This window comes from Vanellus vanellus (genome assembly GCF_965231255.1).
Source record: "Vanellus vanellus genome assembly, chromosome: 17".
Taxonomy (NCBI): Eukaryota; Metazoa; Chordata; class Aves; order Charadriiformes; family Charadriidae; genus Vanellus; species Vanellus vanellus.
This window is the reverse complement of record NC_138922.1, coordinates 14,604,488-14,617,393: the sequence shown is the minus strand read 5'-3', so window position 1 is coordinate 14,617,393 and position 12,906 is coordinate 14,604,488. Positions and strand designations below refer to the sequence as shown.

The following is a 12,906-nucleotide window of genomic DNA, read 5'->3' as shown; positions in this document are numbered from 1 at the left end:
AGGAACAATCTGTTTGTGTCTTAAAAGCCTTGGAATCCCTCCCTCCCGGTACGGGAAAGGAGCAGAAGGAGGTTTGGGGCTGCCAGCCGTCCCCAGGCCGGCCGCCTCGCCGGCGCGTGCTGCGGGGTGGGCAGCAGCTTCGGCACTCACCCCCTGACCTTGGACTGCCACCGCAAGTTCACGGCCAGGGACGGGGCTCTGAATTAACATTAACCCCGCGAACACAACCCCGACAAATAAAACGCTTTAACACGACGAAACGAGGGACTCAAGGAAACCCGATTATGCAGCTTTGCCTTCTGATAAGCGTAATTGGTGTGTCCTTGAGAAATAAAGATCAAAACAATTTGTTATGCTTTCCGGGGCTGTTGCAATCCGCTTTTACAGCACCCTCCCGCCGTCCCTGGGCGCACACGCCACCCCGCGCAGCCGGAACACGCAGCGTCCAGCGCTGCGTTCATCAACCGCCGTTCATCCCCGGGTCTCGGCGGACGAGGGCCGACCCGTGCGCTGGTGCCGCCGTCCCGCCCCGCCAGCAGCCTCACCACACTGGGGGCTTTGTTGCTCCTAAGTCGTTCCTCCAGGTCCCGGTGGCCTGAAGGGAAGCCGAGCGACTTCAGCCAGCAAGGGGGGGGCATTAGAAAAACAGCCCCGCTCCCCTCCACGGGGTTCCCCCAACTGCCACAAATTAACCCGACAGGAAAACAAAATAAACCCAGAACTCTCGAGTCAATTATTTTGAATGTAAATGGGAAGGGAAAAAAATATCAGAAGTTCGTAGTGAATCAGTGCGTGTTTCAACCTCCTCCGCCCAATCCGAGTCCGGAATGCGATACGCGTACCCCTCGGCGAAAAGCCAAGCAATCTGTTTTTGGCAGCGGGGGCTTCCAGACAGGTGTAGGCGATGGAGGTAAAACCCCAGCCCGGTTCTTCGCTGCGGCTTCGTGTGGCTGTGAGGTAGCGGGGCAGAATGAGCACTTCGACGCTCATGAATAAAATACACAGAGCTCCCGAGAAGCCAAACACAACAAATCATTTGGAGCCGAGCGTATGCTGCTCAACGATGCAAATGTTACCTTCAGTTTTAGGAAGGAAAATATTCCAAAAGCTGAATGGCGGATTTTTACAATCCATACAGAGAAGGGGCACCTCATGCCTAGGCTTTAGCTCATTAATAAATCAATCGAAACACAACACTTTTTAAAAAAAAATCATTCCTTAGATGGAAAAAGTGATTTCTCAGCAAAGCCCGAAAAAGAATGTTTGCTTTTCAGCCTATTCCAGACGGGAAAAGGGACCTTTCTTACCAGTGTTTATTTTATATTTAAAATCAATGGATTATTTTGCCTTTTTTTCCTCTGTTCTATCCATGCAAAAATAAAATTCTACACTAATTATGCTAATTACAATCAAGCCTTCAAAACGCTGGTCCCTTGAAAGCCCTGAAGATTACCTTTGTTCTTATATTCTTGGCTCTAAGCAATGAATTGGGAATTTCAGTGGGACTTTTTACTGACAGACAAAGTTAACCAACTCCCCGGACTCTGCGCTGCCCCTGACCCAGTGTTAGCAGAGCCAACACCACCCAGAGAGAATTTCACTGTTTCCACAATACAATGCGCATTTCCCAAGGGGAGAGCTTTCTTCAAGTAGCAGAAAGGGAGAGGAAAAAGGAGAGCTGACTAAAAGCATGTTTCAGAGTTATTGTAAATCCTTAATGCTGTTATAATTGTGAGGACTGAGCCAAGACGACAGAGACTATGCAGATTTATTTGCATATACTGCTGTACTTTTAGAGGGGACACGCTCTGTATTTCGACCCAGTTAACGCAATTCTCCCCTCACAAAGCTGTGGATACCCGCCAGTACCATTTATCTCCCCTCTCAATTAGGATTCCTGGGCGTTACGATCGTATAAATGAGGAACAGAAGAAATGCAAGAATATCATAGAATAATATCATAGAATCACAGAATGGTTTGGGTTGGAAGGGACCTTGAAGACCATCCAGTGCCACCCCCTGCCCCGGGCAGGGCCACCTCCCCCCAGCCCAGGTCGCTCCCAGCCCCGTCCAACCCGGCCTTGAGCACCCCCAGGGATGGGGCAGCCACAGCTCCTCGGGGCACCCTGTGCCGGGGGCTCAGCGCCCTCAGGGTAAAACATTTCTTCATTATAACTAGTCTGAATCTCCCCTCTTTTAGTTTAAAGCCATTATTCCATGTCCTATTGCAACAGGCCCTGCTAAAATGTCCCTCCCCAGCTCTCCCGGAGCCCCTTTAGGCACTGGAAGGGGCTCTGAGGTCTCCCCGGAGCCTTCTCTTCTCCAGGCTGACCCCCCCCACCTCTCCCCTCCTGTCCTCCCAGCAGAGGGGCTCCAGCCCTCCCAGCATCTCCGGGGCCTCCTCTGGCCCTGCTCCAGCAGGTCCATGTCTCTCCTGTGCTGGGACCCCCCGAGCTGGAGGCAGCACTGGGGGGGGGGTCTCCCCAGAGCGCAGCAGAGGGGCACAATCCCCCCCCTCGCCCTGCTGGCCACGCTGCGGGGGATGCAGCCCAGGTTGCAGTTGACTTTCTGAGCTGTAAGCACACATCGCCAGCTCGTGTTGAGCTTCTCATCCCCCAACACCCCCAATATCCCGGGAAAAAGCCCTTTATTGCAAAGCCCCCGGAGAAACCTCCTGTTCCTGTCCCCCCGCTCGCCCGGGAAGAGGAGTCCCGCTCCCTTGGGAATCCCCTGTTTCTTTAGGACAAGCCCCCGCTGCCATTTTTTTTATGAATAATCCTTTTTCCTTGCAATTCTACACGGGCGGCGAGTGGTGGCCGTGGGCGACCGGCCCCGCCGCTGGGTAGAGCGCGCCCCCTGGCGGCCGCGACCGCGGCCGCCAGGGGGCGCGCTCTACCCAGCGGCGGGGCCGGTCGCCCACGGCCACCTCTCGCCCACGGCCACGGCTCCCAATCCCAAGCGAGAGTTTAGAGCTTCCTCGTCCTCCTAAGCAGACCCGAAAACCTGGGGAGGTTCCTCTCTGTTCCTCCATCGCTCCCCCGGCCCTGGGATGGCGTTTTTGGGCATCACCTGCTCTCGGCACCCACTGATTCCACTCCTGAAATTCCCAAATAAATAGGTTCACAGTCCCGCCGGCTGCGATTCCTCATCTCGGGTTCGCTGCCAGTTTTCCGCAGAAAATCTGGCAATGGAGGGGAAAAACCAAACCTGCTATAATTAATGTTCTTGCTGTTCAAATATTTGCATAGAATCACAGAATGGTTTGGGTTGGAAGGGACCTTGAAGACCATCCAGTCCCCCCCCTGCCCCGGGCAGGGCCACCTCCCCCCAGCCCAGGTCACTCCCAGCCCCGTCCAACCCGGCCTTGAGCACCTCCAGGGATGGGGCAGCCACAGCTTCTCGGGGCACCCTGCGCCAGGGGCTCACCGCCCCCACAGCCAACAATTTCTTCCTAATATCTACCCTAAATCTCCCCTCTTTCAGGTTAAACCAAGATCGAGCTGTATGCCTCCACAATCTCTTGGATCTGTCCAACCTTCTCGGCTTTGCAGGCAGTAATGACTTCTCCCCAGTAACAAGCGATAGGACAAGAGGAAACGGCCTCAAGGTACACCAGGGGAGATTTAGGATGGATATTAGGAAAAATTTTTTCAGCCAAAGTGTTATCAAGCATTGGAACGGGCTGCCCAGGGACGTGGTGGAATCGCCATCCCTGGAGGTATTTAACAGACAGGCAGACGTGGTGCTGAGGGACATGGTTTCGTGGTAGGTTTGGCAGTGTTAGGTTGGTGGTTGGACTCGATCTTAAAAGTCTCTTCCAACGTAGATGATTCCATGATTCTATGAACTATCCCATGACTTTAATTGATTACACAGCATTGCTGACAGCAAACAGCTAAGGCCAACTCCTCTTCCCAGGACCCGGCTCCATGCAGACCTCCTGAAAGTACTGCCTTAGATGGAGTCTACACCTACCCCACGACTCAGAGAGAAGGAAAACAGGACTGTCTTTCTGATGGAAGAGGGATTTGGGGATATTGTTTTCCTGGGCATTGGTTTAGATATGAGCGGAATTAGGTGCTTTGGTGTCTTAGATCATAAATCGCACTAGTTCAGGCAAGGTCCTGGGGAATGGGAGCCCAAACCAAAAGCAGCGAGGCTCCCCACGGACTCATCCCCAAGGCTGAAATCACCAAAAGATAGCATGACACAAGATGCTGCAAGAAGTTACAGTAGATTTTGAAGTCTGTGACCAATTCCCCTGGTTCTAAGAATATAATCACTTCTGTTACAACAGCGATGAATTCCCAACCTCTTGATGACTCCAGAGCTCCTGCCAGTTCACACTAATTTCAGCTCATTTCCCCTATAATTTTGCCTCCTGTTTATTCTGCAGAGGTCTGAACAGCACTAAGCCTTTCAGGTGAGCTGCCAAAACAACATGATGCAACACCGTACGCTCTGTTACCACCCGCTCCTGCAGCTGCTGCCACCCTCCGTAACGCTGCGCCTCCGCTCCCTCGTGAGAAGGTAATTTACTGATTAGCTCCCTGGGAAGAGACTTAACAACAGGATGTGCAACACATCTGCAAAAATTGCATCAACTGCGACGCCAAAGGAGTTTTTCCGTGTGTTGTGTGCTTTGCCTAGACCGTCTGTAGTAGTTACGTTGTGTGAATTCATGTCTGCTGAAGAACATGAGAACTGTACCATTGTTCAGCTCCATTATGAAAATGTTTCATTATTTTTATTACTGGTTGCTAAAATTATCACCTTCTTATGAAAGATGTTTCTTTCTTGCATTGATGTCCGTGACCACGTTGGTCATATCGCTTCTGCTTGTCCTTTAAAGCAAGTGCTGTGGAAGTGTGAGCTGGCGCCTAGTCCATCACCCGCGGGACCGTTCGCAGAGCTCGAGCCTCTGGCCAGGTGTTGCCCCAAGCTCCACTCACACAATTCCACCAGCAAGGCTTCTCGGTCCAAACTCTGACTGTATTGACCAACATCCCAACCTGAAGTTAGTGAAGGAACCAGTGCCAGCGTTTCTTTGTCCTCTTCAGCATTTTTACACGGTGCTCGTCAAGAAACAGCAACTGCAGTTTATTACCGAAGTGAAAAGCCTTTAGCAGCCCCATGACCCATTGCTAGGGAACGCTCCTGTTAGCCAGGGATCACTCTGGCATGGCACAAAAAAAACCCCAACAACCCCATTTACAGAACACTAAGTGCTTCTGCAACCGATTGGTATAGATCTGATGTCATGGTCAGTTAAAATAACTTCAGAAGCATTGGTTGAAAGACATTATATAGGTGTCAGATGCTATTTGGTCGCCAGGATGTAACAAAAGGCTTTTAGTTTCACTTTACTGATGGGGAAAATGGAAGCTGAGAAATTTAGCAGGGCGGCAACAAGCCAAAGCTGGGTCTAGAGTACAGTTGTCCTGAATTAGTGCCCTTCTGACCACAAGGCAAATGTTTCCTGACAGACAGCAAACAACGGTGACAGGGGAGAAAAGGAACAGAACGGAACAAATTTATTTCCAGTATCCCTCCTTTCCTACAGAAATGCAGCCAATGACAAAGCCGCTATCAATGCAGGCATTTCCCATGTCAGCTACCTCCCTGCAGGAACCATGTACTATGAGCAGAAAGGGGCCCCCAAAGTTGACAAGGACACAAACCCAGAGAGTAAAGCCACCTTTCCATGAGAGATGAGTGCACTACGCAGAAGAAGAGCCAGGCTCCTCTAAAAAGAGAGGCAAGAATGTGTACGCCGGTGATGGGACCCTCCCCTAGCTCCTAGCCTGAGGAACTGTGTAAATGGGAGGAAAGCATCGATCGCCGCATGGGATCCCTGGCAGCCTGTCAAACTGAGAAGCAAAGAGGAAAAAAACCCAACAAAACAATGGATATGCTTTTATTTCCTTATGTTCTACAAGGCGAGTTGTTGACTTAAAATGACTGACTCGTCGTGCAACTCAAATGCTTCCAAGCCCGCCTCCCTTCCTTCTCCCTGCCCCTGCTCTGCGGGCGCCGGTGCGTGTCTGTTGGCTCCCCCCTGCCCGGGAGGCCAGGCCACCTTCCCCGGGGATGCTCCAAGAGGCACACGGGACTTGTGACTCCTGGTCACACACAGGTTTTGGCAAGCAGCTTGCTGAGCTCCTGATCGCCTCTGATCTGAGCCTACATGTATGTCTTAATTCTTCCACACTGTCACATTTTTCCATTTCTGATGCTATCTAATTGCACAGAAAGAAAGATGGCTGGACTGAAACACCCATGCAATGCATCGCTCCAGCTTCTGAAACAACCACGGGGAAAAGCAGAGTTCTCTTTACAACAGCTCCCCAGTGCAGAGGGAAATAACCAGAAACATTCGTTCCTCTTTGCAGGGAGGAGGTGGTGACCGGGGGGTAGGGAGGGAAAAGAGTTGAAACAATCTGCCAGCAGCACAAACTTTGTTCACACTCCAATTCTGGCTCAGATGGGAAGCAGCCAGCAGAAAAAAAAAATCCAAACCCTTAAGAAACAAGGAAGCTGTTCTCGTGCTTGTAGAGACTTCTGAAACAGCATCCCCCGCCCCCCCAAATGCTGGGATGAACGCAGGAAATAAGAGCACACTTTTCGACAAGACTTTTGCAAACTATTCTATGCATAATCTCCAACTCAAACAGCTTGTAAGATCCTGCAGATATCATGCGAGGGGGCTCTATGGGGAAGAACAAATTGGCATAAAAAATGGACACACTGGACAAAAGCCTTTTAAGTCTGAAGTCCCAAACAATGAAGGGTCTGTTTTATTAATCTGCTGTAAATTATGAGTGCTGCATACACTGTACGAGGCTTCCAGACTGGTGCCAGAGGAGTTAAGAAAAAGAAAAAAGAAAAAAGAAAAAAGAAAAAAGAAAAAAGAAAAAAGAAAAAAGAAAAAAGAAAAAAGAAAAAAGAAAAAAGAAAAAAGAAAAAAGAAAAGAAAAAAGAAAAGTCCACCAGGAGCAGGAGCAGGGGGTTTGCAAAGCCTCTGCCCGGCTGGAGCTGTCAGGGCTCGGCAGCAGCGAGGAAGCCGGCAGAGGGCTCGCCCGAGCCAGGCTGCGCAACACCGGGGCAACGCTGCGGGAATTCACAGGCAAGGCGGCGGAGATGCAATAAACTGTATTTCCTTCCTTCCCCGGCGCTATTAGCAGCTCAGGGCACAAGCGTTGCTAAACAGCTGAACCGTGAGGCTCCTTCCCCATGGCACCCTTCTGCACCAGCTCCTCACCTGGGACACGCCGTGGGGTCTGCTGGGCGCCCTTGCCAGCACACGGCCGTGGGGCCCAGGCCAAGGACTGGGACTTCCCCAGGACGAGTCCAGTCTCCTGGCTGTCAGCAGTTAGGACATTATTCTGACCATGTCCCTCGCTACTCCCACGTCTGACCACTAAACCTGTTCTAACCACCATAGACCTGTCGGAGCGGGGCCGGAGGGGGCCCCGGAGCTGCTGGGAGGGCTGGAGCCCCTCTGCTGGGAGGACAGGCGGGGAGAGGTGGGGGGGTCAGCCTGGAGAAGAGAAGGCTCCGGGGAGACCTCAGAGCCCCTTCCAGTGCCTAAAGGGGCTCCAGGAGAGCTGGGGAGGGACATTTTAGCAGGGCCTGTTGCAATAGGACATGGAATAATGGCTTTAAACTAAAAGAGGGGAGATTCAGACTAGTTATAATGAAGAAATGTTTTACCCTGAGGGCGGTGAGCCCCCGGCGCAGGGTGCCCCGAGGAGCTGTGGCTGCCCCATCCCTGGAGGTGCTCAAGGCCGGGTTGGACGGGGCTGGGAGCACCCTGGGCTGGGGGGAGGTGTCCCTGCCCGGGGCAGGGGTGGCACTGGATGGGCTTTAAGGTCCCTTCCACCTCTAACCATTCTGTGATTCTAAAGTGGGGATAATGACCCCTTCCTCGGGGTGTACGGGTGAACTGGGGCACAGCTGAGGTCACAGCTTCCCCACACACACACTGAAAGACAGGAATGTTTTTCCTTTAAGAATCTCTAACTGCTGGAACTCAGAAATCTTCACAGAAGCATTTTATTTACGCTTTATTTAAAAAAAATGCTTAAAAAAAAACCCAAACCCCCAAGACTTCCCTTTTTTCAGAGTGATAGAGACAGGTCAAACACACAGATTGTCAGTGCTGCTTCAAGTAAAAAGAAATGACACACCTTAAACAAACAGAGGCTTTAGTTGCAGTGGATTTGTTTTTTTTCTGATTTTTTTAGGTCGAGGTCAAGAGGTTTCTAAACCAACACGACATTCTCTGACAGTGTATGCAACTAAAGGCTCAACCCCCGAGCAGTAGCCCAGTGCTAGAACACAATCCAAACAGGATAAATAGCCTGGGAACCAACAACATAAAGTTAGTTACTAGGAATTATTTTTAATCGTGCAAAGGCCTCTCTGTAAAATTTTTTCAAGGTGTGTTTCATGACATTTATGTAGTTTCCAAAGTCTTTTACATTAACAGTTGTCAAAAAAGACTGTCAGGCATCATATTTAGAGAACTAAAAAGGTCACTGTCAAACTGACGTTGTTCACCACAATTTGGAAACCAAAAGCCCATCCCGGACCCCCCCCACCTGCTTTGCAACGCCCCTCTGCAGCCAGAGGAGAGCTGCCGTGGGATGGGACGGGATGGGATGAGATGGACCGGGATGGGACAAGATGTGATGGGATGGCAGGAGATGCGATGGGACGGGATGAGATGGGATGGGACAGCCGTGCTGGCCCACCCGCGGCGCTGCTCAAACCGCTGCCCACCCAGCTGCTGCAGAGCTCGAGCCCAGAAAACCCTGCGGGCTCGCAGCGGATTGGAAGCATACTGCTCAGACACTACCAAATGCAAAGCTGATAAAAAGTCTGAGATCACCGCGCTGAAGGGTTTTAAAATATCCAGAGAGAGTTGAATCAATTAGAATACTTCCTTCATAAACCTTGTTCTTACTGGCATTCTCTGGGCTTGAGATTAGCCCATAAAATCAAGAGGCAAAATCTCTTCAAATGTCAAGTCTTAATGTAGTCCGTACATTGCCAATACACAAAGGAGAATTAATTTTTCCTCATTTCAGGTGTAGTTTCAAAGTTGAGCTCTATCCTTAAAATCAGCCCCACGGTGATTCATGAACACAGCACACCCGTCCTCCCCAAGATGGAAACGAGTGATACGCTGCACAGCGCACAGACCAGAACGCCAGAAACATTGCATATCAGTACAGTAAGTGATACAGATATCCTACTGTTCATTACTGCTTTGCCAAGGTGCCCTCTTTCCCCTATGTAGAGTTCACTGCAGATGCCACTGAGAAGCGCTGATGTTTAGATATACCAGTGTTGACTAAAATACCCAGGTTAGACATGCAAGAATTAATATTTATATGTCTTAAGTGGGACCAAGTTCTGAACACCAGCAAAACAAGCTCATACATGCAGGCTTTGTGTCAACATGGTGCCTTGCAGAGGCACCCACAGCTCAGAGAAGTCAGACAGACGCTTTGATGTGGCTCTCCACAAGAAGTAACTAGCACATCTCCTCAGCAGCGCCAATTAGACAAACAAAGGACCTTTTTCATTTAGTAATGCTGCTTCCAGGGCTCAAGACAGTTCACCTGAAAGCCTGTACATATACAGCCCTGGATGTTTGGGGCCAGGGTTCACTGAGCAGAAGCGGGACGGGCCAGCAAACAACTTCCTGTAAATGATACAGGTGTCTGCAGTAAGTCTGAAGCAAGACAAGATATTCAGCTCAATGCCATTGTGAATGCTTCTCAATTTCATAGAATCATAGAATAGTTTTGGTTGGAAGAGACCTTTAAAGGCCATCTAATCCAACCCTCTGCCATGAGGAGGGACATCTTCCACTAGACCAGGTTGCTCAGGGCCCCGTCCAACCTGGCCTGGAATGTTTCCAGGATGGGGCAGCCACAGCTTCTCTGGGCAACCTGGGCCAGTGCCTCACCACCCCCAGAATAAAACATTTCTTCCTTACAGCTAGTCTAAATCTTCCCTCTTTTAGTTTAAAGCCATCACCAAATGTCCTATTGCAAGAGGCCCCACTAAAAAGTCTATCCCCATCTTTCCTGGAACCCCTTTAGGCACTGGAAGGGGCTCTGAGGTCTCCCTGGAGCCTTCTCTTCTCCAGGCTGACCCCCCCCCAACTGTCCCAGCCTGTCCTCCCAGCAGAGGGGCTCCAGCCCTCCCAGCATCTCGGTGGCCTTCTCTGGCCCTATTCCACCAGGTCCATGTCCCTCTTGTGCTGAGGCCCCCAAGCTGGAGGCAGCACTGCAGGGGGGTCTCCCCAGAGCAGAGCGCAGCAGAGAGGCAGAATCCCCCGCCTTGCCCTGCTGGGGATGCAGCCCAGGATACGGTTGGCTTTCTGGGCTACCAGCACGCATTGCCAGCTCATGGCTGGCTTTTCACCCCCCAGTTACCCCCAAGTCTTCAGCAGGGCTGCTCTCCATCCCTCCATCCCCAGCCTGTATGGATACCAGGGGCTGCCCTGACCCAGGTGCAGGAGCTTGTATTTGGCCTTGTTGAACCTCATGAGGTACACATGGGCCCACTTCTCGAGCTTGTCCAGGTCCCTCTGGATGGCATGTCATGCCTCAGGCATGTCAACCACACCACACAGCTTGGTGTCACCTGCAAACTTGCTGAGGGTACACTTGATCCCACTGTCCATGTCATTGATGAAGATATTGAACAGTACTGGTCCCAATATGGACCCTGAAGGACACCACTTGTCACTGATCTCCATCTGGACATTGAGCCGTTGACCACCACCCTCTGGATGCGACCATCCAACCAATTCCTCATCCACCGAACAGTCCACCCATCAAATCCGCATTTCTCCAAATTCCTTCAGCATCTCCAAGCTCAGCAAGCAACACCCCAGGTATTTGCCCAGAAAATAGAGAAAATTATGCACTCACCTGCTTTCATTATCCAGAAACACAGAACTACTGCTTTTCCCAAGGGCTTCACTAATGGGAGAGAGGCAGAATGGGGAAGAGAAGGCATCAGAATCAGAGTCAAAAGTACTGTCCCTGCTCACGTCATCAGCAGACAACTCCAAGGAGCCCTCATCCTCCCCTGGCTCTGGCCTGCAGTCCAGACCTTCCTCCACCAACAGCTCCGACCTGTTCTGCTCCTCCTGAGAACTGATTGTCGATAGGATTCCTGAGTCGCTGCGGGCAGGCTGGGGGGACCGGCGGGTGCCGTCTGCCGCCAGGCAGCACTGGGAGAGCTTCTCCCCTTCCGAAGAGGGGGAGCTGACGTAAGCCACATCTTTCACAAGCTGTGACACAGTCAAGATGTCTTCTCCTTTCAGGATTACTGCCCCTCTCTGCTCGGTGGGGGAAGCCTGCTGGACAATGCCGAAGCCCTGAGTGTGGCGGCCGCGTTTGCGGGGAGCTTTACGGACTGGGGAGCTCTCAGGAGTGACGTAGCGGAGGGCTTCTTCATCCTGCCTCTGAATGCGTGAGTTCGGCACCCAGGCAAGGATAAGCGTGGTTCCGAGAAGCTCATCTTTCTCCATGTACAAGCACAAATAGCCTTTGAGAGAGCAAAGCAGCAATCAGTTACGACCCAGCTTTATTCTTGGGCAAGCGTGTAAATCTGACGTTTGCCCTTCCCCATCTCCCCCCACTTCACCACCATTACACATGGGCAAAACAAACCCTTTTATTTACCAGGAGAGAATTCGGCTAAATCAGTTGTGGGGTGCTCAACATTATTCAGTATTTACAAATAATTTCAAGTCTGCATATGTCTTTTGAATACTCGAAATTTCCTCTGGCCTAAGTGGACATAGAGATGACATGCAAATACTTCAACTTCCTGGATGGATTACTAATCAAGAGTAAATTCTGAAATATGTTGCCACATGAAAAACTTCTACTATTTGCTAGTTAAACAATTTCAAGTACCAGCTAAACATTTCTTTCTCAAGAATGTTTACCTTAGTGTAGCTAAAGGGCTACAATTTTCATTGAAAGCCAGTAGGAACAAAAAGGTCAAGCACACAAGAAGGGAAGCGTGGGTCAGTATTCGCGGAATAATTACTTTTGTGAAGCCAAGCCAGTAGCCACAGCTCTCTTTGATGAAAACATCAAAGACCGCAATAACAGATGAGAATAAAGGGACAGAGCAGTATTTATCTTCATTTACTCCAGTGCGTGCAGTCACAATCAGGTTTTCTTTCTTTTCCCTTTACCAACGGTTGTTGAGGCCACTCTAGCAATGACAGTTACAAGAGGATACGTGGCTTCCCTGAACAACACAAGTATTTGAAAGAGTGACAGAAGTTACTGTCCTCAAAAGACAACTGTCCATCTTCTGGCAATACAAAAGGACTTACTTAAACAGGTAAATCCACGCTAGACCAGAAGAGAAAGGAGAAACATCATCAATTTTCCTACCAAAAGATGAGCTGATGGATCGGCTTGTGGATGGCTTTCCTTAGTCCTCCATAAGACTGCCTTGCCCTGTTCCCCACCGGCACCTCTTCATTCTTTAGAGCCCAAGATGTAGAATTTGATACAAATGCACACCCCAGGAGAGAGCAAAGAGTGAGTGAGCAGTGTCTGCAACACCCTATCACCTGGATGATGCTCCCCGATGCCTTGTAGCAGCTCAGGTGGATGGACACAGACATTGTTCTTAGAGTAGATAATCTCCCCATCAAGTATGGAAGCTGAACTGCTGCCACCACCAGGATTCAAGGTCAGGAGGTCAGAAGCTTTTGAAGAGGCACGTCGGAGGAGTCGCCCCAGAGACATCGCCACGGAAATGTTTCCATTATCTGTCCACTTTAATCAGGAGCCAGATTCAGAAGATCTGCCAAGAAGGAGGGAAGGATAGCATTAGAATAAATGTAACGACAGC

The 12,906-nt window shown here is 50.5% G+C and overlaps 1 protein-coding gene across 2 annotated transcripts in view; it reads right to left on the bottom strand.

The window, feature by feature from the left end:
- The window catches only part of TBC1D16 (TBC1 domain family member 16), a gene marked incomplete at its 5' end in the record, with an annotated part of 28,097 nt that extends 15,297 nt beyond the window's left edge, over positions 1-12,800 (bottom strand). For both annotated transcript variants that reach the window (XM_082492197.1, XM_082492198.1), the window contains 2 exons: positions 10,953-11,574; positions 12,623-12,800. In XM_082492197.1, coding sequence (XP_082348323.1) covers positions 10,953-11,574; positions 12,623-12,800 — 800 coding nt within the window. The remainder of the gene's footprint in view (positions 1-10,952; positions 11,575-12,622) is intronic.
- Positions 12,801-12,906: the final 106 nt, after the last annotated feature.